The 26,608-nt window shown below is 46.7% G+C and overlaps 1 protein-coding gene across 2 annotated transcripts in view; it reads right to left on the reverse strand.

Moving 5' to 3' along the window:
• plxna4 (plexin A4) overlaps positions 1-26,608 on the reverse strand; it is a 225,028-nt gene that overhangs the window by 81,833 nt on the left and 116,587 nt on the right. For both annotated transcript variants that reach the window (XM_077005339.1, XM_077005340.1), the window contains exon 5: positions 18,759-18,859. In XM_077005339.1, the coding sequence (XP_076861454.1) occupies positions 18,759-18,859 (101 nt within the window). The remainder of the gene's footprint in view (positions 1-18,758; positions 18,860-26,608) is intronic.

Here is a 26,608-nt window from a genome sequence, read left to right on the forward strand (position 1 = left end):
AGTACTCCTGCTCTTTTTCACACACACTATCCACCAGAAAAAAAACTCAACAGAAATGTCTGAATGGAGACAGAATAGAACAGTAATATGTGAGCTCTGTAGAGGAGATAAATTGTCTATGTGGGATGAATGTGTGTGTGCGTTTGCGTGTGTGTGTGTGTTTGGGAACCTTGCTTCACCATGGTTGTTCACTGCCTTTGCCTATAACTCCAAGGTTATAAATGATTTTCATCTTAACTTTGCATGTGTAGCACAGGAGACACGGAAAATCTGTGCTTAGACTGTCATTATCCTCTTTCACCAACAGGGTGCGTACTTGGGGTGTCAGAGCTGAGCTATGTGAACGCCACGCAGGGAAGTGATTGGGTGTCTGCTACTTCAGGAGAAAGAGCATTTTTATTTAATAGGCCTGCTTTTACAGATAATAAACAAGCGCCCTGGTAATACTGGGAGAGATCAGTAAAAACATGGTTATGATCCCTCTCACTGCAACACACACCTGTGATATACGAGCCTAAAGCAACAAATCAGAGCAATGAACAGGGTCCATTCTTCCAATGTGTGTGTGTTGTGTATGTGTGTGTGTGTGTGTGTGTGTGTGTGTGTGTGTGTGTGTGTGTGTGTGTGTGTGTGTGTGTGTATACTCTTTTCATATTAAGTGTATAGTCATACAACCCTGCAGAAATATTGGAGCCCTTGGTGAGAAAAAGGTCAAAGCAATGTCCTTATTGTTCATTACCTTTATTGGGTTACCCTGAAAACATGACGACATGTTTTACCTTTCAATGAGGTAAGAATAAATAAATAAATCACAATTATGCACACACTCCCATCACAAAAGATGACAGCATAAGTCTTCCAATATGTAATATTGGAAGAGAAAACAGAATTAAAGACCTTTCTTCCATACGTAATCTCTCGAGGTCCTCTGTGGTCCATGTTTGTGTGTTCTCCTCTACACCTCTTCTACACCTCCTCTACACCTCTTCTACACCTCATCTACACCTCATCTACACCTCTTCTACACCTCATCTACACCTCATCTACACCTCTTCTACACCTCTTCTACACCTCCTCTACACCTCCTCTACACCTCTTCTACACCTCCTCTACACCTCTTCTACACCTCCTCTACACCTCCTCTACACCTCCTCTACACCTCTTCTACACCTCCTCTACACCTCCTCTACACCTCTTCTACACCTCCTCTACACCTCTTCTACACCTCCTCTACACCTCCTCTACACCTCTTCTACACCTCCTCTACACCTCTTCTACACCTCTTCTACACCTCCTCTACACCTCATCTACACCTCCTCTACACCTCTTCTACACCTCCTCTACACCTCTTCTACACCTCCTCTACACCTCATCTACACCTCTTCTACACCTCCTCTACACCTCTTCTACACCTCTTCTACACCTTCAGTGGGCTTTAGGTCAGGCCAGTGTCATGGTAACCTCACATGCTCCATCCTATGGACAGTGAGATGTTTCTAGGGTGTTTTTGGAGTTCTGCTTGAGGTTCTAATCTCCTGGCAGCCAGATTTTGATCGAGGGATTTCATGATGCCATTTATCCTAACGACATTCCCGAGGCCGTTGGACGGAAGAAGCAGCCCCATAATGCCCCTGATCCAGCAGCGACCCCCCCCCCCCACCCACCCACCCCACGGCCGTTCTGCTTGTTCTTATCTATCTGGAAGCCAAAACTCAGTTTTGTGCCAAAAAGCTACAGCCTTGTTTGTGTTTTTTTGTTAACCATTACCACGACGACCTATGCAGTTGACGGCAGTGTATGCTTTATGTGTAAAAATGTAGGAAACATACATTTTCCCTGTGTGTGTGTGTGTGTGTATGTGTGTGTGTGTGTGTGTGTTGTGTGTGTGTGTGAGGGTGTGTGTGTGTGTGTGTGTGTGTGTGTGTGTGTAAGTGTGGGATGTGTGTGTGTGGGGTGTATGTGTGGGTATGTCTGTTAATGGTTGCTTTTAACGTATCTAGGGATGTTTATGGGTAATTTCAGTGGAATCCTAAATATCCTCCTATCCCCATCAACAAATGGTTTACCATCCACTAAACTGAAGCTTCTCTTGCACTACCATCCGCATGAGTTAGAGGCGTGTTTAATGTTGTCATTAGTAGAGTAAACTGCTCCTCTTAGAAGACCTAAGGGCAATTTTTTTTCCTTTCTCATTATGCAAATGTCGTGACGGATGTGTTGTACTGATGAATAATGAATAAGACAAAACCACATCAAAGTAATCAAAATGAGGGTGCAGAGTAACGCCCCCTGGTGTGTGTGCAGAGTAACACCCCTAATGTGGGTGCAGAGTAACGCCCCCTGGTGTGTGTGCAGAGTAACACCCCTAATGTGGGTGCAGAGTAACGCCCCCTGGTGTGTGTGCAGAGTAACACCCCTAATGTGGGTGCAGAGTAACGCCCCCTGGTGTGTGTGCAGAGTAACACCCCTAATGTGGGTGCAGAGTAACGCCCCCTGGTGTGTGTGCAGAGTAACACCCCTAATGTGGGTGCAGAGTAACACCCTCTGGTATGAGGGTGCAGAGTAATGCCCCCTGGTGTGTGTGCAGAGTAACACCCCTAATGTGGGTGCAGAGTAACACCCTCTGGTATGAGGGTGCAGAGTAACGCCCCCTAGTGTGGGTGCAGAGTAACACCCTCTGGTATGAGGGTGCAGAGTAACACCCCTAATGTGGGTGCAAAGTAACGCCCCCTGGTGTGTGTGCAGAGTAACACCCTCTGATGTGAAGGTGCAGAGAAACACCCCCTGGTATGTGGGTGCAGATTAACACCCCCTGGTGCCTCTCCCGAACTCTCTCTGTCAATCATGCACTGACTCTTTTAGAGCGATCTCAGGATCAAAGTGACTATGGCTCTTATGACTCAGGCATCACTCCATGATATTCCATAAATTCCATAAATATGACAAAATGAGAAATGATGACATTGACAACAACACACACAAAAAAGTGAGAAACTGAAATAATGGCCCACAAAACCATGCTGGAAGCTGTGTGGTGGAGTGGGCTGGTTCTCCGTCTCTGGTCTGCCCAGATGTACCAGGTGCTTCTTTGCCTGTTACTCTCACACCCTGACAGACCCAGCTAGGAGGGTCGTGTGGTGGTCATCAGAGGTGTTACAGCAACCTGCTTGCCACAAGATACATCGAAGACACTGACAAACTCTGTATCAGACTGACAACTGCTGTGCGAATTGCCTTGATGTAGCCTCAGGGAAGGTCTCAGAGTACTTGTAGAGACTCCAGACCTGCTGATATAGACTCCAGACCTGCTGGTAGAGACTCCAGACCTGCTGGTAGAGACTCCAAAGGCAGGAGAAACACTCAGACGTTGTTTCTAAAGTTGAACATGCAGCTCAGGTAAAATACTTCCAACCCTTCAACCCCTCTAATTCAAACCCTCTAATTAATCTCCACCACCATCAAAGAGACAGCCCTTACATAAAATGTGACTTAATTTTAGCACATCCAAAACTTTTAAGAGAGCTGACTAAAATATTCGCATGTATGTTGACTAAACATGGCACCTTTGTCACTAATGAAAACCAAATTAGTGTGCAAGAACTAAAGTATAATTAAAATTCAAGGGCACTTTCATTAAAGGGTTATATGTATAAAATGATAGCAAAGCTCTCTCTCTCATTAAACCAAACACTCTGGTCCATTCCATGTCATGTTATGCATGGTGGTTTGTGTTAATTAGAACCAAACACACTCTCTCTCTCTGTTCTCAATCCCTCTGCAAATGCTGTGGAAACCTCTGGATAGATCACAATGAGGAGACTTATGAACCACCGGTCACAAGTTCTGCCTCTGGACCCCATAAAACACATGGATGTAATCACAAGGTCTATAGATCCTAACTGCAGGAGCTGGGGCGCCCCCTGGACTGCTGTGGTGACACTGCAGGGGTATGAGGGTGCGGGACAACTTCCTAGGGAAGACTAATCAAGCAGAAACAACGGATACACAATTGATCACCAACCACCCCTCATTTGTCATGGTTACGGAGCGAATGTTTCGTAATGGTCTGACGAGCAGGACCCATTGATGGCTCTAGGTTACCAAACAAGTCTGTTCCAGTTTGTGTGTGTGTTTGCTTATATGTGTGTATGCATTTGTGTGTCTGTGTATGCCTGTGTGCATGCGTGTCTATGTATAATTGTGTGTTTATGTGTATCCATGTCTATGTATGCCAATGTGTGTGTGTGTGTGTGTGTGTGTGTGTGTGGGTGTGTGTGTGTGTTTGTGTGTGTATATGCCTGTATGTGTGTATGTTTGTGAAGGTATGTGTAAGGTGCAGTGTGAGTGTGTGTAAGGGGAGATTAGGAGTGAACATGACTGATCTGGGTGCAGTGTGAGTGTGTGTAAGGGGAGATTAGGAGTGAACATAACTGATCTGGGTGCAGTGCTCTGGTGATAGAGCACAATTACAGGAAGATGGGCTCCCTCATCTGCACAAACAACAAGGTTCCACCAGGCATGCTCCTGTCAGTACACACACACACACACACACACACACACACACACACATACATACATATACACACTCTGCAGGGAGAGGCGGCCTTGAAGATGCTATCCTTTATGAAACTAGTCGGGAAAAGAAAAATGTGTCTGAGTAGCAAGTGTCGGGTGTGCATGCATGTGTGTGTGTGCGTATACATGTGTGTGAGTATACATGTGTATGGGTATACATGTGTGTGAGTATACTTGTGTATGTAAGTACGTGTGTGTGTGTGAGTATACGTGTTTTTGTGTGTGCGAGCATATGTGTGTGTGTGCGTGTGTGTGTGAGTGTGAGCATACGTGTGTGTGTGTGTGTGTGTTAGAGAGACAGGGAACTACTACAGAGAGACAGAGAGACTAAACCATTGCTCATATGTGGATTTAAATGTTCAAGCACAACAGCCTTAACAGCAGGACAGTGTCCAATCGGGCACCTGCAGTGCGTATCTGTATGTAGGGAGTTCACCTCTGTCTCATGAGCTCTCCTCTGGTGAAGTCTGGGATTCTCATGAGATCTGAGCCACGCCAGCACGGAGAGAAAAGCCGTGTGAAATGGAATTGAACGTTAGAGATGGGCTAGACAGAGAGCCCCACTCCGCCAGCCACTGGGGAGAGAAGAGGCTTCCGAAATACAGCGCAGACCCACTGAAACACTGGGGGAGATAAGCAGAAGGAGGCAGGGAGAGATACAGGCAGGGGGAGTGAAATTGCAGGTTTAAATTTAGAGGCTGAGCTATGAACCAACGTCTCACAGCACCGTGCAGAGGAGGCAGACAAAACAACCTCCATCATTAAACCAAGTACAAGAGGAAGAGAGAGAGAGAGAGGGGGAGAGAGAGGGAGAGAGAGAGAGAGAGAGAGAGAGAGAGAGAGAGAGAGAGAGAGAAAGAAAAAGTTAAAACAATCAGGGGATCAGAAAGAGAGAGAGAGAGAGAGAGAGAGAGAGAGAGAGAGAGAGAGAGAGAGAGAGAGAGAGAGAGAGAGAGAGAGAGAGAGAGAGACTGACAGACAGACAGAAAGAATTACAAGGTGGAGAGGAGTCATAGAGAGTCATTACCCAGTCATGGAGAGTCATTACCCAGCCCACTGGCTCTGACCTGATTATCCCCTGCTGCAAGGCAGCGTGGTGGGACTCACCCGCAAGGCCACTGCTCCCCTCGGAGCCACTAACTGCAGCCAGGCAGAAAATTAGTGAGGAACACCCCAAGACTGACCCCATGCACCACAGCCTTCTGATACACACACTCATATGCACTCACACACCAAACAAACACACACACACACACACATAATGTGCCAGCAGTGACACACACTCCCCCACTGCCACATAAAATATACAGTGATTGTCTTGCTCCTGGTCTGACAAATATCAGCCATTACAATGAATAACTGGCCATCTCAATGCAGGAAGGCGTCAGTCACTGTATAGCCCTGCTCTGTCATATAACGTAGATCCATTTGAAGTCTCTATCTCTCAGACTTTTATCTTATTCCACTAACACACACATACATACACACACACACTGCAACATTATAAAAACACCTCACACAAGCTCTCTCTCTCTCTCTCTCTCTCTCTCACACACACACACACACACACACACACACACACACACACACACACACACACACACATTAATCTTGACACGATAAGCCTCTCTTTCCATAATGCAGCAGAACCAGCCTAAAAAAAAGAAACCTTGAATGCAATTTCAGGAACTGTCACCCCCCCCCCCACACACGACATGCTGCTTCATCTCATCTTCATGTGGCCAAGCCCCTGCTTGTGGAGACCTATCTAACCCAGCATATATTAAACAGTTTATCTGCCTCCACAAACATCATGTCCCCCATAGATCAGATCAAAGAGCTCCTACATTAAAGGCCCTATCCGTAGGCCATGACCAGCCAGTGACCAGCACAAACCCAGAACTGCATATATTACACAGAGTTTTTTTTTGTATTATTATTTATTTGGCTATCTGGAGTGATGTGGCACGCAGATAAAAGCATCAAGTCTTCGTTCTTGCCACAGGGGTTTAATAGAGCTTTCAGGTGAGAGGCAAATCTCAGGACTGAGGACTCACGCTGAGGACACTCACAAGGTAGATCGCTTTGACGGCAATCGGCTTATTTGGGCTGCTGTGAAATCTATTCTGCACAATCACATTAAGTGTTCGACCAGAGCCAGACGCATACTCCATATTAGAGATGTAGCCGAGATTAAATGTAAAAGTAAAATGTAATTTTGTAAAATGTAATAGTAGAACAACCTAATGTGCTGTTTTTGTTTTATTAGTTTCATAAGTGTATGCTGCAAATTTACCTCCATTGAGCAGATTTAACAAAATGATCCACAAAGATATAGTTTGTATCTGGATGGTCTTAAAGTCTGGATGTCATTCAGAGGCCGTGAAGTGGAATGACTCAACTGTTTCCCAGAAAGCAGACAGGGAGCTGTGGGGAATCTGAGAGGCTGAACAGAACGACTTTCTCACCCGCCAGGGTCGCCCCACCCGCACGTCCCCCAAAGTCTCACCAAAAACAGCCACTGAACGACCAACAGGTCACTGTTGCGCGACGGAGGGAAAAATCAATGAATAGAAAATCTAAAATTAGGGGCCTGAAAGCTGAAAGATCAACAGGATCTAGTGTCGGCCCGCTGAAGCTCACGGGCTCTGGACCATGGGAAGGTGGGCCGCTTCTTCAAAGCAAAACAGACGTACGACCCTCCCGAAAGAAAAGGGATCGGCCTACTTTAACACGCGTGAGTGGCGTTTCTCCAGGTGAAAGGCGTCCGACACCGGAGACTGGATTAAATTAAGCCTTCTCAGGCTCCAGCATGCCAGTCCGCACATCCCACCCAGAGCGCTGGTGGAGTGGCCCCTCCCGAGGGTGATCAGTGCCCTCAGAACCTCACACTGCAACCCATTCCTTACTGTTCAATGCCAGGCCCCCGGAGCAGCAAAGAAACACTGTGAAATCTCCAGGAGCCGGTTGTGGGAAAATGGTGCCAGGGTAAATTTAGAACTCCATATTCTCCTCATCTGCATCGAGGTTTCTGTTATATAATAAGGCATTCACACGAGAACAGGAAACAGATAGACTAGACAGTCTAGGCTGCATCTCTGTGCTTACAGAGTGACATAGATAGTGATTTAGTGATGTTTTAATCAACATCCAAATTTGAATGTTTAAAACACTTGTGGAAATACAAACAGGTAGGACTGTACCATCAGATTAATTATGCATTTGTGAAAAAAGACTGAAACCTTACTAACCTTACAAACTCATATAATCATATTGCATCTGTATAACAACACAACCCTTACTGGGAACTAAATCTACTAATTATTTATGGTCTTAATTTTAGTGGGCAGAATCACTGTTTCCAACACCACACCTGCCTCCATCCATTTCTCTAGCGCTGTGTAAACATACGTCATCCACAACGCTAAATATACCTTATCCATAACTCCCATGGGCTTGACTTTCTCAGCACAATCTATTCTCACTTTTCCATTAGTGGTTTCCCTCTCTTCTCCTTCTCTTCTTCTCCTCCTCTTCTCCATCTCTTCCCTTCTTTTTCACCAACACCAGCAGCCACCCCCTAGAGTGCCAGTCTCCGCCATCACGTTCATGCTCTGTCAGTCTGTGATGGGTCACCTCTCTCTCTCTCTCTCTCTCTCTCTCTCCCCCTTCCATCCCCACCTCTCTCCCTCCGTCTCTTGTCCCCCCCCCCCTCCGCCCCCACGTCTCCGGCTGCTGGGTGACAGTGGTGTGACAGCAGTGGTGGGACTGAGGCGTGTAGTATGGCCGACTCCGTCACAGATCTCCCTGACAGACGCGAGAGGGTGCAGTTCCGTGCTGACACCCCCGTCACTTTCAGAGAGTGTTCCTTTCTTTCAGCCCACTCCTCCATCACCACTAACACCACCTCTACTGCACCCCTGCCTCTCACCTCCCCAACACCTGCCTCATCCCAGACAGGAAAAAGTAATTTAGCACTCCAGTAAAGAAAGTTAAAATGAGTCACTTAATACTGACTTTAACCAAACATAACTCCTGTTTTATTTTTATTATGAGGAGTTGGGTAATTTATGTGAAAAAAAGTTATTTTTACAGTGATCCAGCTTACTGAAGGTGTTACAATTTCAGGCCATTTTTGTTAAATTCATTTTGTGATTTAGTTATTATTTCCTCTTTTCCTTTTATGTGTGCACGCGCATATGTGTGTGTGTGTGTGTGTTGTTTCTTTGTCTTGGCATGTGTGGGCATGCCTCCTTTAAGAAGTTTTGCTAGAGAGGATTCTACATCTGGTGGTCAAATGGTAACGACACACCCTACACCTCTGAACATTGTGCTGTCTCTGAACACTGTGCTGTCTCTGTCGATATCTCAGCTTCACATGGGACCAGCTGGATCTGCTCATTTCTGTGAGGGCTCAGATTGTGCTGGGGACGGGAGGCTTTGGCAGGGAGAGGCACACCCTGACTCCACCCTGACTCCACCCTCCCCTCCGCCCACGCTGAACCAGGAGTCCACCTTCAGCTGATGTGCAGGATACAAGGCCACCTCGCTTGGTTTTCTCCCAGAAATTCAAACAATTCCAGAATCCATATTTCAAAATTATGTAATGTTGACTGAAACAGGATCATAATTTTTAAAGGAACAGAAAACCTGCCTCAGCAGATCAGCACAGACAAGGTCTTGGGCATCTTTGTTCACATTTAGGCACACAGGCACTCACACATTAGAGCTTTCTAGTGCCAACATTCATGTGATTACATGAGACAAAGTTATTTCTCTCCTTTTCCTCTCTTCTGGGTTTATTGTTTAACGGGGGCTGCAAGTTGTATGTTGGTTAAAGACGGTATGTTTCCAGGTTAAAGGTCAGGAGAAGCGGCTGTTCAGGTGCTGGAAGACAGTCACTCAAACATGGTGGACAATCACAGCCAGTCAGCTCCTCCACAACCTGCTTGTGAGCCATCATCTACTCAGACCTTCTGATGGAAAAATCAGAGGAGCAGAGAGAGAGAGAGAGAGAGAGAGAGAGAGAGAGAGAGAGAGAGAGAGAGAGAGAGAGAGAGAGAGAGAGAGAATCTTGCCCAGGTTTTGCTTCATACTAATTATATTCAGTAATCATCCTCATTTTTTAAACATAGTAGAGCGCTTATATTCTTTGAATAATGTAAATGTTCAGTCGAGCTTTAACGAAGCTTTGGCAACACTATAAATGAGTATGTTCGTGCCAGTAAAGCTTACTTAACTGTAAAGAGAGGGGCTGGGAACGTGAACGTCTTCCACACAGCCCCTAATAAAGATATTAGCAGGCGCACTACATTCAGCTCCTATTAGAGTCACCGTCTATCCCCCTCCAGTCTCACCCGCTCAGTGTCAGGCCCACTGTCAGAGGCGCGCAGATTGCTCCGACACCATTGTTTCCCCCCATCTTAATTATGATTTACAACCTATCTCCTGCCACGCCGTTCACACCCCTCGCAGACGCGGGCCACGGGTTGGACCCCTGCGAAGACGACAGCCCGTTAAACTTCCCTCAGCCATTTCCACCCGGCTCTCAGCGGGAGGAGCCCGGAGCACCGACACACCCAACGGGATTGGCTCGGCAATAGAAGCGGGAGAGATAACGTTGTCAAACTGCTGTAAATATGTTTTGGACATGTTCGGGGATTAGCCGCGGACGTCTCGAAACGTTACGGATACGGCGCGTAACAGAATATGCGGTTTGATGTCCCACACGGGTCCCCGGGGTGCGTGTTTGATCGGAGGGCTTTCAACAGCCGTGGAAGATTTGAAACGGGCTACCAGGGACCCGCCATATGAAACGGGCTCACACAGTAACTCCTGCCGAGTCGATGTGTTGATCTCGCCCGCAGGAACTCCCATACCGCAGTGCTAAGTTTACAAATCATTTACATAACCAATAACCCAGAGGAATATCCGAACATACTATAGACCGGTGTTCAGTCACACCAGTTGGTTCGGTGTTTCTATGTGACTCGCAGTATGAAACCCAAAACTACTACTGACGTATAGCAGCTGGTTTGATGGCTTCTCAGAGGGTAGAAAGTCTGGTATAGAAAAAAGCTATTCCTGAATTATACACTAAGTAAGCAACGACATTGCCGTTGAAGGTCAGAAAGGTCTGTACCTCAGTTAATCTCGCTAAATAATCGCACCTGCTGGCTAACGGGCGAATCTAGGTAGTGGTAACAGGATCCAGTAAAGCAAACGTCTGGGCTGTCAAGAGAAGAACAGCCGCTTCGGCGGTGACTAAAATTATATTAGTTATTCCTCACTCATCGTGTCTTCACCTTCCAAGACAACCTTTGATACCCCTTTCTCTTCTCTGAATATCATTGTTATTTCTTTCTTTCTTTCTTTTTTTCTTTCTTTCTTTTTCTTTCTGTGTCAGCACAGTCTGGAATTAAACCCACCAAATCAATGGGATTCACGTTCAGGCTGCTCCCATGTTTAATCTTTCATGCGATCTAGGACTTCAGATTAGTTTACACACTTCAACACAGGTCAATGTGAGGACATATTAGCAGAATAAAAGCCTTTGGTCTGTGCCAGTGAAAGAGTTTGCTTGTCTGTAAGTGAGTGAGTGTGTGTGTTTTTGTGTTTGTGTGTGTGTGTATTGAGGAAATCTAGAATTTGAAGGTCAGAGCGAAATATCTAGAGACCAGGAACAAAGTTAATGCATTGTTAATTCAGTGTCACACTATCTCCTCAAGTGGTACTCACCAACACACTCACACACACACACACACACACACACACACACACACACACACACACACACACACACACACACACACACACACATACACACACACACACACACACACACACACACACACACACACACACACACTATCATCTGCAGTCTGGGTCGAAGATGGAGATCAAACTCCTACTTGTTCCAGCTCGTTCTCTTTTCTGTTGTGCAGAAATGTGCCGTCCCCATGAACAGGTGGAATAAATGACCTTCATCTCACCTCTGTGCCCTGATACTGTCCTAATACCACTCCTGTCCTGATACCGCTCCTGTCCTGTTACCGCTCCAGTCCTAAAACGGCTCCTGTCCTGATACCGCTCTTGTCCTAATACCACTCCTGTCCTGATACGACTCGTGTCCTGTTATCGCTCCTGTCCTGTTACCGCTCCAGTCCTGATACCGCTCCTGTCCTGTTACCGCTCCTGTCCTGATACCGCTCTTGTCCTAATACCACTCCTGTCCTGATACGACTTGTGTCCTGTTACCGCTCCTGTCCTATTACCGCTCCAGTCCTGTTACCGCTCCTGTCCTGATACCGCTCCTGTCCTGATACCGCTCTTGTCCTAATACCACTCCTGTCCTGATACGACTCGTGTCCTGTTACCACTCCTGTCCTGTTACCACTCCTGTCCTGTTACCGCTCCAGTCCTGATACCGCTCCTGTCCTGTTACCGCTCCTGTCCTAATACCACTCCTGTCCTGATACGACTCGTGTCCTGTTACCGCTCCTGCCCTGTTACCGCTCCTGTACTGATACTGCTCCTGTCCTGATACCGCTCTCGTCCTAATACCACTCCTGTCCTGATACGACTCGTGTCCTGTTACCGCTCCTGTCCTGTTACCGCTCCAGTCCCGATACCGCTCCTCTCCTGTTACCGCTCCTGTCCTAATACCACTCCTGTCCTGATACGACTCTTGTCCTGATACTGCTCCAGTCCTGTTACCGCTCCAGTCCTGATACCGCTCCAGTCCTGATACTGCCCCAGTCCTGATACTGCTCCAGTCCTGTTACCGCTCCTGTCCTGATACTGCTCCTGTCCTGATACTGCTGTCCTGATACTGCTGCTGTCCTGATACCGCTCCTGTCCTGATACTGCTGTCCTGATACCGCTCCTGCCCTGATACTGCTCCTGTCCTGATACTGCTGTCCTGATACTGCTGCTGTCCTGATACCGCTTCTGTCCTGATACCGCTCCTGTCCTGATACTGCTGTCCTGATACCGCTCCTGCCCTGATACTGCTCCTGTCCTGATACTGTTGTATGCCTCACACGGCTCAGACATTCATGCTGTGGGGGAATCACTTTAGAAAGATCAGGAAGGCAGTACCGGAGACGAGCCCTTAACCAACACTGCACCAACCCCACAGGAAACATTCACTGAACAAAACACACAAAAGGTCATGTAGGAAATAGTTTGTCTAAAGTTTCCAAGGAAACGATTTACAGTTTCCAGCCTACTTTGCTCAAGAAAGGAAAACAATTAGGAGAGAACAAGCAACAGCGACACTTTATTACCTTGGACACTTTTTCTGAAACTTAAATCCAAGGTCTTGGGGGTGTAAGGGAGAGAGAGAGAGAGAGAGAGAGAGAGAGAGAGAGAGAGAGAGAGAGAGAGAGACAGAGAGAGACAGAGAGAGAGAGAGACTGCCTGTTGGGTCCGTGTACAATAGCAGGGAGGAGGTGAACAGTGGTGGCTGACAGTCAGAAGGCCCTGGGCACTGCTGAGTGGAGTTCCGCTGGTTCTTTGTGGGCCTCCAGGGAGTGCTGATGGTATCTGGCCTCGGCCTCTTCACCGTGGTGTGAAGCGCGGGGCAGGCCACTAACAGGCTTTGAGGTGAACGCGGGCGAGAGATAACCATCCCGAAGACTTTACTCACAGCCTGACCCCACAGAGCTTCTGTTTACTCAAATGCACGACCTCTGAATGGAGATCGCACGACTGGCGTGTGAATACACACACTCTTAAATCTCTCTAACTCGCACAGGGAGGCGCACACAGACAAAGAGACAAAGAGACTTTACCATTCTCACCTTGCTTCTAAAAATACTTCACATTCAGTATTCCTCATCTGTGTGAATGTGTGTGTATGTCTGTGTGTGTTAAAGCTGTGAAAGAGACAACTGCTCACACACATTTCTGATACAAATACATACTGGAGAATCCACTCAAGCAACTACAGCTACAGACACACACATACACACACACACACACACACACACACACACACACACACACACAATTGTGTCAATTTGAATGTATTAATTAGTACACACCTACACACTGGCTACCTAGTGTAGGAGTGGTAGGGTGCAGGATCTGGTGTTCCTGTGTAAACCATGGGGGGCAACAAATGGTGGTTTACCTCAGGAAGTTCCAACAGAAAGGGAATAAAACTGACCATTTGTATTTTGGTTATATCAGTGTAGGTATAGGGCCTCATCTTCCTCCACCTCAGCTCCTTCTTCTTCCTCATACCATGAGGCAACCTGTGCCGGTCGGGATTTCTGTTTCCATTGAGTATTACTCTGTTAGTTTGAATTTTGAATAGTTAATTTAGAATAGTTGTTCTATAGATTAATATTTTGTTGGTTGTTTGTGTCTGGTTGATTGTGTAACCACAGCCTTCCTTGGTTATAGTGGGCCAGATGAACTCATAATTAGATAAAGGTAAATCAATGCTAACACCAATTCCCTATAAAGTATCCCAACTGCTGTGCATGTTTATGGTAAACCTGACAAAGCATCTATATAGCAATATATTGTTTATAGCAAGGAACTTAATAAAGTTAGTTATGTATATTCTATAACCTGCACTGAACCTTTTCAGTAGTGAGTTTCTTTAGATTCTTACCAACTATATTTTGGAGTCAGATACTTTATTAAGTTTTTATGCACGTTAATCCTTTTTCTGCACCTATTTCTGTCCTTGGTTGTAGGCAAGCAGGTAGGGTTAGTATCATAACTAAAACCCCTACACTAGCACACTCAGCCAAGGGGAATAATTGACATATAGAATTGGTCAAACTGGAGGTTCCTATGAAATGTAAACAGAGTCAGTAGAACCATGTTCAAAACATACACACACACACACACACACACACACACACACACACACACACACACACACACACACACACACACACACACACACACACACACATTAACACCCTCTCCACACACACACACACTACCACCCCCCCCCCCCCCCCACACACACACACACACACACACACACACACCGCAAATCCAGTAATTAGCACATACCTACACACTAGCTACCAAGCCCTCCCAGCAGGGGGACCGGACCCCTGAGTCAGCCACAGAGAGCAGCAGCCGTAATATGCACAGTGCCCTCACTGAAACATTGTGCAGCTCAGCAGGCATCTGCAGGTGTTTCTTCTGGCTTCATGCCCCGCTAGTCCGTCCAGCACATTCACACAGCTAATCACCCCCACAGAGCTGCCACGGGGAACTCCAACACCCTCTCGTGACTGCAAATTCACCTTGAAAAAGTCACGAGTGCCTAAGATCAGGGCTAGTGTCGGCTTTAGTGACTGTAGCTCTCCTCCCCACCGTGTTCACCTGTAATCAGGCCATGCTTCTCATTTCAATACCATGAGTGCTTTTTAATCATTTCACCCGTGGTCACTCCAGCGTTACTCACGTCTCACTCCAGAGAGCACCGCCACCGCACACTTAACAACGCTCCCCTTCCAGACCACTGCTGTCACTAACGAGCAAACCCTCAAGCCCAGCCGTGACCTGCATGAACAGGTCGCTGTGGTGACAGGCAGGAGGACACGCCCACCACGCGCAGGTGATGGAATCAGAGCTCACCACTAATTACTTCATTTGCATCTGCATCAGATACTGCAACAATTCCATAGTGTTCTGTAAAACTACCCACAGCCTTGTAAGGACCATCAGGGAATTCTCCATGTGTTAGTACGGAGCTTGTAAGGACCATCAGGGAATTCTCATTGTGTTAGTACGGAGCTTGTAAGGACCATCAGGGAACTCTCCGTGTGTTAGTACGGAGCTTGTAAGGACCATCAGGGAACTCTCAATGTGTTAGTATGGAGCTTGCATGCACGCGCTTGTGTTATTTCAGTGGCAGTGTAAAATCGCCATGGCGGCCCGCCTCCAGCATTCAGCGTGCGTCAAAGGAAGAAGAATGGAGCGATTCTCCTGCCTCACCACGAGCGCTTAGCTACAGGAAACCAGAGTTCTCCTTCTGTTCCTTCTGCACTGGCTCTGCGCTCCAAACACTTTGGACTGTTAACTAAGATCAATACGGGAGAGAAAACGATTAAGAAAGGAGGATGTGTTTCCTCCACCCTCCTTGTCTCCTCCAGCCCCGTCCTCCGTCTGCGTGGGTGCAGCAGAGAACCTGCAAATGCCTGCTGCAGTCCAGCTGATCTCTGGTCAGCACCACGGTCTCCACGGGAAAGGGCTGATCTCCCCCACCGCACCGATCCTCTGCACTTTGGAGTCTACAATCACCCACCCCCCCCCCCCCCCCCCCCCCCCCCCCTTTAAAAGACAACAGGACTGCAGTAAGGGGCGGGGTCATATGGGCAGTGAGTTATACACCTGATCCTCTCTCGGGCGTGGAAACTGTCAGATTACGGTGGAGAGAACTGAGAACCCTGGGGTGGGGGCAGGCCCAGGAGAGTTACCCTGGCCAGACTGGTTTGGGGTTACCGAGCCCTGGTTAAGTATTGAGAGGACGAGGGGAGGGAGGGTGGAGGGTGGTGGTGGGGGGGGAAAGGTAAACGCGGGGGCAATCAATTGAGCGGGGGGTTGGGTTGCCAGTTTCCAGCAAAGAGCAAAGCTGCTCGCTTAGTCTGGGCAGCAGGCCACATGGAAGAAAGAAAAGGAACTGGAGATGGAGAAAGGGAGGAGAAGATGGAGAGACAGAGGGAGAGGAACAAAGACTAACAGAAAAAGAGAGAGAGATGCTGACATGGAAGAGGGTGAAAGAAGAAAGAGTGAAGGAAAGTGGCTGTGTAGAGGAACAGAGGAGGAAGCCAGGAAAGCCCAACGACAAGTGGGCGTGGCCTGGAAGACAGGCAACAAGCCTGGCCCGCAGTCCCGCAGTCCCGCAGCAGAGGACAGGCGCGGTACCTCAGGACGCCCCTGCTCCCGCAAACCGACGGCTCTAATCGACCATGAAGACCTGCACGTCAAGAGCCTCCCCCGTCCCTGACGCTAAGAACCAAACTGGGGACGCATTTGTCCTTTCAAACCCCATCTCCTCTCCTCCGAGGACGAGACACAACGCTGACAGGGAGGAGAAGAAAGGACGGTTGAGAGAGAGGGAGAGAGATACCGTTTTTATTGATGTATCTCTGGCAGTCCGATCTGTAGTCACCAATTATCTGTTTCTTTTAATGACAGCCAGGTCTTTCGAGGCCCAGTCCTCTGGTGCATTGGTATGGAGAAGATCCAGACAGCCTTTCTGCATGCCAACAGCCAACAGCTTCTGTTTAGATAGATGTCTCATGTATATCAAATCCCAGCCTTAGTGCTGCCAGACAGAAGGTGAACGGAACAGCATGCCTGGGGCAAGAGTCACATGACAGTCACATGACACTCACATGACAGTCACATGGACATGGACCCTCTGTACTCTTGATGGGTAAGTGTGAGTGATCAAGTGAATATCCAGGAGGTTATTAGTTCCCCTAGCAAGGTCATTTGGAATTATGGGTAAGCGAGTTGTAAAGCACGTCTCTAAATAGCTGCAGGGAAGAATAAAGTTAACGAGCCCTTAAAAATGGTTAAAAGCCCTGTGTCTGGATCTGAGGGAGCGTGGAAGTGCAGAGGTGTCCAGTGGAAGAGGCGGCGATGGGGTCGCAGCCAGAGCTACAGAGAGGCCTCCACATCTCTGGAGGACCAGGGCACAGACGTGCTATTTAAGCCGCAGGTCTCACCTTTCTCTGCTAATGCACTGAACAACAGCAAGAGAGACAGAGCGAGAGAGAGAGCACAAGGTTTTACATGTCCCTGAACTCAGCTAGCCTAGAGCCAAACATAGAGAGGTGCTGACCACCACTTCACTCTTGTGATCACTACTGCACTCTTCTGAACACTACCTCACTCTTATGATCACTACTGCACTCTTATTATCACTACTGCACTCTTTTGACCACTACTACACTCTTCTGATCACTACTGCACTCTTCTTATCACTACTGCACTCTTCTTATCACTACTACACTCTTCTGATCACTACTTCACTCTTCTGAACACTACTGCACTCTTCTGATCACTACTGCACTCTTATGATCACTACTGCACTCTTCTTATCACTACTACACTCTTGTGATCACTACTTCACTCTTCTGAACACTACTGCACTCTTATGATCACTACTGCACTCTTCAGATCACTACTGCACTCTTCTGATCACTATTTCACTCTTCTAATCACTACTGCACTCTTTTGACCACTACTGCACTCTTCTGATCTCTATTGCACTTGCATGTGTGTACTAAACCCCATAACCCTGTGGTCCATCCATCAGTATGTTCGCTCTCTCTCTCTCTCTCTCCCTCTCTTTCTCCCTGTCTCTCTCCCTGTCTCTCTCTCCCTGTCTCTTTCCCTGTCTCTCTCTCTTTCTGTTCTTTATCTGCACCTAAGAGGATTCAAACCCTCTGTACTGTTTTTGACGTCCTGCCATCCTGCCCACACATCGGTGACCTTCACTGGCCTTGTTGTTCCTCAGTGCCAGTGGTCATGTGTTGGTGAGGACACATGTGTGTTTATTTATGTATAAGTGTGTGTGTGTGTGTGTGTGTGTGTGTGTGTGTGTGTGTGTGTGTGTGTGTGTGTGTGTGTGTGTGTGTGTTGTGTGTGTGTATTTGCCTGTGTGTTTTGTGGGTAAGGACTTAATGGAAAGGAAATACAGTTGTGGAAAGGAGGTTGTGGAGATTGGAGAAAGCTGTACATTCCCCTGAAGATACACACATCTCTCTCTCTTTCTCTCTCTCACACTCACACTCACATGCAAGGTCCTCACAAGAAGGCAAGAATCCAATTCAATTTATGGTGAAGTGAGAAATGTACCAAGGCCCTGAGGGCCCAAAGTCTGCACCCAGCTCATCTCTTTAGTGTGAGGGGAGGGGTGTGTGTGTGTATGTGTGTGTGAGTGTAAGGGATATATCCCAAACGATGCTCCACAACACCTTTTAAGTGTCTACTTCAGTGGCATCAAGACTTCAGTTCAGTTCATTGTACCTGCTTTTACCTGTTACATGCTTACATCTATTCAAACATACAGACATAAGTCTAAAAAAGCCCTCTGTTTCAGCACACCTACGCCCCCTGCTGCCTAAAGCTGTCATTGAACAACTGGCACATGACTTTGCCCTTTAAAGTTGTAGCAGAATGCATGAGGTACTTACATACTGTGCAGCACACACCAGCCGCAGTGCGGGTCTCCCGAGCCCAGACACTCACTGCAGGAGGAGTACTGATCACACGCCTCGATGGGGACACGCGTCAGCTGGACAGACAAAACACGGAGGGAGAGAGAGAGAGAGAGAGAGAGAAAGAGAGAGAGAGAGTCAGCAAAGTTCATGTGCATAAGAACAATGTGGCCAAAATCCCTCCCTAGCACATGATACCGGTGATTGTGATTCAGTCACATCGGTAGCTAATCAGCGAGTCAGTTTCAAATAATTTCACATTCATTTTTAGATCACTGAATAAAGCTAACAATAGCATGGTTGAAACTCTTTGAGCTGATGATGAAACAGCTGATAATATGATTAAGGTTTCTTATGGGTCATTAATGCTATATTTATAATATAATACTATATTTAAGACACTGCAGGGTTCGTTCATGGGGCTGTCATGACTGTCTTCTCCCTGTTATTCTCCTGAAAGCATCTTGAAGCAGCAGTGGCCTGTGTTATTATCAGCAGTGGGTCAGTGTGATGGGTGAAGATGTGAAATCATGAGAACATGATGGTGTAAAGACACGTTGACACCCTGCGTTAGTTAAACTGCAGAATGAGCCAGCAGCAGAGACAGAGGTGGGGTCAGATGGAGAGAGATAGAGAGAGAGAGAGAGAGAGAGAGAGAGAGAGAGAGAGAGAGACAGATGGAGAGAGAAATATAGATGTAATAAGCCTGGGAAACATGGCACTGTCTTTCCTGAGCCCAGGGTATGGGATATAGGCCCTCAGCTTTCATCAGCCTTTTGATTAATGACCCATCACTGGCCAGTGACAGCTGTCCGTCACCTGTCAGTAGGGCAGCAGGGCGGCGACAGTGAGAGCACTTCTGCCTGAAATTTAGAGGTACATCTTTGCCACGCCCACCTCCACAACTCTCGAGTACAGCTGCAGATTCACAGTGCCTCACAGTGATACATCAATCCACAAATACTGGTGTACGTGTCGGGGTAGAGCAGGGCTGGGCCAATGAGCTGATTGGTTAGTGCAAAGTGGCTGGTCCCTGGCAGTGTTTCCCCCATCGTTGCTCAGTCCCCTGTGAGCTGTTCGCACCAGGGCCTCCCGATCAGCAGCCTTGACCCACGCTGGGCTGGGCTGGGTTCACAAGCCCAGCTGGGATCACTCATCCGCTGGGAATCGAACAGCAGCTCGGCTGGGACAGAAACCCAGATGCTTATGGAGGTTGAGCCTTGGACTGTGAATCACATCACACACACGTGCCACTCTCTTGTGAACTGCTTCATACACGTGTCACTCTCTTGTGAACTGCATCATACACGTGTCACTCTCTTGTGAACTGCATCATACACGTGTCACTCTCTTGTGAACCGCATCACACACACACACGACACTCTCTTGTGAATCACATCGCACACACAACACTCTCTTGTGAATCACATTGCACACACGACACTCTCTTGTGAACCGCATCACACACGTGACACTCTCTTGTGAACCGTATCAGACACGTGTCAGTCTCCTGTGAAACACATCACACATACAACACTCTCTTGTGAACTGCCTCACACACGTGACTTTCTCTTCCGTGCCATGGCATGCGAAGAATGCGTGTATCAAGAACACCCAGTGTATTTGTGAAGAAGTGGCTGCAACATTGCTACGGCAACAGCAGCAGTGTGGCCGGCATCTTGAACTAACTCATCCACGCCGAGGTTTGCATTGCTGCCGCATTGCTACATACTGATGCAACAAATGTGATTAAGATGTAAAAATGGGCCAATCTCTGAAGAGCGCACCCCGGGTCCGGTCCCTGAGCACTGAGTATGGTCTCGTAGCTAGGCCCGGTTTTGGGAGCTAGAGGCTGTTCACCCTGTGGCCAGGCCACACATGACTGAATACTGTCACACAAGAAAGGCGTGTCTTAGTCAGCCAATCACATGAGGCTGAGGCAGTAATGTAGATATGGGTGGAGATAGCGGACCAATGAAGGGTCCAGTTCTCACTTTCCCAATAAACAATAAGGCTCTGGAAGTGGCCGTGTGACTCTCTCTTCCTGAAGGCTCTTTTAATATTCATTAAAGGGGCTCAATCTGAGTGTAGGGCTGTGTGTGTGTGACCATTTTATAACTGCTTAGACACATTCTACCCAAATGTCATTAGTCTCAGGGACAGGCACACTATTATGACTTAGAGTAATACTGTATTTGTGGAAAAGAAAAAAAAACCTTTTCATCTGTTTTTCTTTAGTTGCTACCAATAATTTGGCTACAAAAAGGGACTTGTGGGTGTTTAAGGCATAATTGGCATAATATCACACGTTGAGTTGGTCTTTGGAATTTCACTAATTATATTCCATTATTTTTCATCATTTTAATAGAACATTTATTTTGCACCTGTATGAAATAGACTTATTTTGCTATCGATCTCCAGGAAATGTGGAGAGCTTTGACATTTGCGAAATTTTGGGCTTTGTGTATGCCCCCAAGGTTGGGCCTCGCTTTATTTCAGTGTTGTTGTCTGAAACGGTTAGATGCAGTTGTTTAGACGGCAGCGAAAGGTTAGCTATGTATCGCACATGGGTATCAAAATAACCAGAACAGCCTTCAGCCTTGGGTCTGTGTTACTGTCCACCAAAATGTACAGAACCCATTCATTTACTAGCATTCTGGGATCTGTTTGTTTTTGTCTGATATCTATAGTTAGATGTATAGTTTAAATGCTTTGGTGTTCATTTAGTAAATTCAAAAGCAGTTAATATTAATATTAATATAATAATACTACTCTAGTCAGTTAATATTAATATTAATATAATATTACTACTCTAGTCAGTTAATATTAATATTAATATAATAATACTACTCTAGTCAGTTAATATTAATATTAATATAATATTACTACTCTAGTCAGTTAATATTAATATTAATATAATATTACTACTCTAGTCTGACTAACACACTACTGAAGTGTTATCCAACACTACATGCTACAACTGGAAAAAGGGAAAAAACTGACTGTCACTCATAACCGAGATATATAATTTTGCGTGTGTGTGTGTGTGTGTGTGTGTGTGTGTGTGTTCTATTTAAGTATTTCGATTTTTCTTGGACAATTCATTTCACAGTGCCATGACCAGTTCACTGGTCTCCTCCTCTCTCCTCTCTCTCCTCCACTCTTCATCTCCCCTCCCCTCTGTCTCTCCTTACTTCCTTCCTTCCTCTCTCTCACCTCCTAACTCACTCCTCCTCTCCTACCTCTTCTTTCCCTATCCCTCTCTCATTGCATTCTCTCTCTCTCTCTCTCTCTCTCTCTCCTTCTATTCTGTCTCAATCACTCTCTGAACAGAATGCATTAACACCTCATGAGGAGGCTTTAAAGCCATGTTATGTTGATATAGAAACAGACTGAACGCCTGTGAATGGAGCCGTGTTTGGTTCAGCTCGGAAGCCCCTGGTGTCTGCGTGCTCTCAGAAGACCCGCTGCTGCTTAAACGTCCCGTTTGGCACCCGATAATGATCTGAAATCTGATGTCAACTGCTAGGCCTGACACTGCACACTGGACACGTGAGCCAGCTCGTTCTTGGACCTGTGGTTGGAGAGGATCCCCAGGAAGCACACGAGACACATTCAACTCACTGAGGATAAGAGCGTCTACTAAACGCCATAAATGCAAATGCCCATGTTTGATCTGCATTCTGAGGGAAAGAGGAATCACATCGAGGTCTGTAAACCACCGTCCCTCTGCTTGTGATGACTGAAAGCCAGGAGGTTTGGCACAACTCACACAACCATTCTGGATGGATTTTAAAGTGAAGGGTACAGATACGTTCAGTCATTAATGCAACCATAACAAAGACTGAATAAAAGGACACATTTAGTCTTCTGAGAGTGATGAATGAGTTATTGTTGCATGCTCTTTAATGGGTCCTGCCACACTGAAACAGTAGTGGGTTCAGCACACGGAAGACTCTGTTTGCTGGACTGTGTCACACTAGTGATTCATTGATAAGTGATTAAGTGCTTTGACGCTCCACGTCTTTAGCTTTGGAGCTCTTAATTGTCTGTGACTGATCCAGGACCTAGCAGCACAGACGAGACCATGCCCATCCAGAACAGACAACGTTTCATTAATATGTGATTATTACAGACTTCACAATTCAATGTTGGCAACATAATTGTAAGCATGATGCAATACACTTAGGTCTGATGGATACAAAGATAGATAGATAGATAGATAGAGAGAGAGAGAGAGAGAGAGAGAGAGAGAGAGAGAGAGAGAGAGAGAGAGAGAGAATGAGATTGATAGAGACAGAGAAACAAACTGTCATGGTTTTTCTGTTTTTAAAGTTTATGCAGTTTTGTTAAATACTGATGTTTGATATGTTTCTTTTTCTATTTTAACATTTCACTTTCTTTTTTATACTATTGTGGCAAAACTGTATAACTGTAGCTTTGCCATATTATCATATCATCATTTTCATATGAAAAACAACAAAAGTAAAGAAAGATATGGGGAGATAGATAGATAGATAGATAGATAGATAGATAGATAGATAGATAGATAGATAGATAGATAGATAGATAGATAGATAGATAGATAGATAGATAGATAGATAGATAGATAGATAGATAGATAGATAGATAGATAGATCGGGGACAGGGGCAGGAGCAGGAGTGTCATTAGACCATCAATCCGTCAGATTATCTGGTTACTTATCTGGGAGCCCATGAACTACCAGACTCACAGTACAAACAGCACCACCCAGTAACCTACAGCTGCACTACACAGAGAGGATGTGTGTGTGTGTGTGTGTGTGTGTGTGTGTGTGTGTGTGTGTGTGTGTGTGTGTGTGTGTGTGTGTGTGTGTGTGTGTGTGTGTGTGTGTGTGTGTGTGTGCATGTGTGTGTGGGGGAAATGTGTGATTGTACATCTCTGAAAGAAGCACAGTTTAAGTCTGTCTACGTGTCCTACGCTGCTATAACACATCAAATAAAAGCCATCTTACCATCTTTCTGCAGTCAGTCTCATGTCAGCAGTTTTAAAGGGACAGCACACAGATTTTACCAGCCATCAGTGAGCATCGTTCACTTAATATTAGTGTAATGCTAACTGGTGGCAAATGGCCTTTAATAGTAATCATTTTTATGATGTTAGTATTTTTTGCAGGAAGTATTTAATCATTAGCTTGGTTTCACTAGCACCAAACACCTTTCTGTGCTCTCCGCGGTCGTTGGCACCTCCACCCTCTAGCCACCACCCTCCATCCTCCACCCTCTCAAATCCCTGTGCAAACCCCACAGGCCTGCTCAGCAGTGCTGCCTGGTTGGCTGGACGCCTGCCCGGCCCCTCCATCGTGGTGGAGAGGGAGAGTTTATTACAGTCTAATCCTGCAGGCTTGTCTCTCCTTCATCACTCCCCTGCCTTCATTAACACGGGCTGAGCTGCAGACGGAGACACCTGTGGTAAAGGCAGATTCCCTCGGATAAAGAGGTGTAAATTAGGCCCGGCAAACAGTGCTGGCTTTGTGACTCGGCAACACGAGTGAGCCCATCACACTTCTCAGCTTGGGGGAATCTTTCTCGCTGAGGACTTGCTGTGTCCACCATAGCATGAGTGTGGAATACAGAGTAAAGACTCTAGCCTTCAACGTGTGATTTAAAATGTCCTAAAAGCATAAAATATCAAACACTGATTATAGATTCTGTCAGTTGGCTGACAAGGAGTAGATTTGTAATAGCACTTTTCCACCAGAGCTGGTGCTAGTGCCGTGAAGTAGTGTATGAACCTGCCGGTCCACTGCTCTGAGGGCCCAGCGGGTGTATATCCATAGAAGTGGGTATTCCCTAGTCCGGGATAACAGAACTCGGAAGCAATCGTACAAACATCAACGCAACACGCACTCCGCCTTTGCAATTTATGCTTATTCCTTTGAGGGCGTGTGTCATTTCTTTGAGAGCGTGTCTTATTTCTTCAAGGGGTGTGTCTTATTTCTTCAAGGGCGTGTCTTATTTCTTCTTCAGGGGTGTGTCTACCCATTCACATTTCAGGACCACTGATGTTTCACTGATACTGACTGAGCTGCAGTTCTCCCATTAGTAAACACTGGACAAGCAGGGAAACAGCTTCACGTACGGGATGTCCCAGATCCCCCACATGGCTGTCCCACGTTGACTGGTTCCAGATCAGAACACGGGGCCAAAAGAGCACCTGTACTTATGGACCCATGCCGGTTGAAAAGTGCTGTAAGTGATGTCATCATCCAGAGACATGAATGTGTCATCAGTTAGCTCCAAACACCAGCTGACTGTTAACCAATTGGAAAGCAGTGTACCATCAAATGATCTTCTAATAAATAAGAAATTTAACAAGTAATAAAAAATTATAAACACTAACCAGATATTTGCTTTGTCTCTAAGATTTTTACACCCTGTCATAACTTGCGCACACACACACACACACACACACACACACACACACACACACACACACACACACACACACACACACACAGGAGCGGCTGGCTTTATTTTGACATCATAAGAGCGATCAGAAACATATTCATACTGGTGACATTCTGCTTGTCCCAGTGAGATGAACTGGTGTAATTTGAGCTTTTATTTCCCCTTCCCAGCACTCATCTGTGCATGCGGATCTGAGCGGCTGATACCGGCTCATTGTGATATATCTGCACCGCAACACACAGCCCGTACATCTGATTACAGCCCGTACTTCAGTCACAGGCTTTAGCCATGTTACGTTAGCTTAGCCCTTCCTGACCCCCCAGGGCCAGATGGAAAATGCAATTATTTGTGCTGTATAGCACAAAGAGTAGAAAGCTAAGTGGATTTGTGTTCTCTGATGATGTGGACCCAGAAGTCTCTCTCTCTCTCTCTCTCTCTCTCTCTCTCACACACACACACACACACACACACACACACACACGCACGCACGCACGCACAAACACATCTGTGCTAATTCTGCTGGCACTGTATCATCCAGCTTACAGGCGCCATGCATTCGCTCCACCCACACACACACACACACACACACACACACACACACACACACACACACACACACACACACACACACACACACACACACACACACCTGCTCCCCTTCCCCCCACAGTGGTGCTATTACAATCACATTCCGACTGTATGCCACAGGACACAAGCTGGCAAAAGTGAATTCATAAGCGTTTTGAAGAGCTACGGAGATGTCGGTCAAGGACTCATAACTAATAAGTCCCAGAGCCACAGAGCACACCAGCCAATCAGACGCAGCCTCCAGCCTGTAGCAACGTATGGGCTCTCAGCTATGAGCACTCAGTGCACATTCATCTCCACGCTGAGACCTCATCAAGTCACAAGTGTCCAATCAAAAGCAGCGTGCTCCCCCAACACAGCCCCGCCCCCACGCACTGGCCATCTGCCCCATGCTTCTTGCGTTCTTCTCATGAATCGGGTCAAGTGAGCAAAACCCATTCCGGCTGTCACTCCAGGGTCGGGGGCTGAGGTGGTGGGTTTGGGGTTGGTGTTATGGGTGGGGTGGGTGGAGCCTATGTGATTGCCACTGAAGGGTAATTGAAATTAAACGTAGTCCTTATTAAATGTTTTTTGAGGAGGGTCAGATGGAGGGTCAGCGAGGGGTTAATCCCTGACGTTAAAGCTGACTGCACATGTCTGGCTTTGCACAGCAGCGCTGGGGATACACCATCTTAACCAGGTGGGCTCAGACCACCAGCACTGATTCCTGTGAGTTTATGAAGTGTGTGAGATGCTCCCTGTGAGTTTATTAAGTGTGTGAGATGCTCCCTGTGTGTGTATGAAGTGTG

This window comes from Brachyhypopomus gauderio, chromosome 5 (assembly GCF_052324685.1).
Source record: "Brachyhypopomus gauderio isolate BG-103 chromosome 5, BGAUD_0.2, whole genome shotgun sequence".
In the NCBI taxonomy this organism is placed as follows: domain Eukaryota; kingdom Metazoa; phylum Chordata; class Actinopteri; order Gymnotiformes; family Hypopomidae; genus Brachyhypopomus; species Brachyhypopomus gauderio.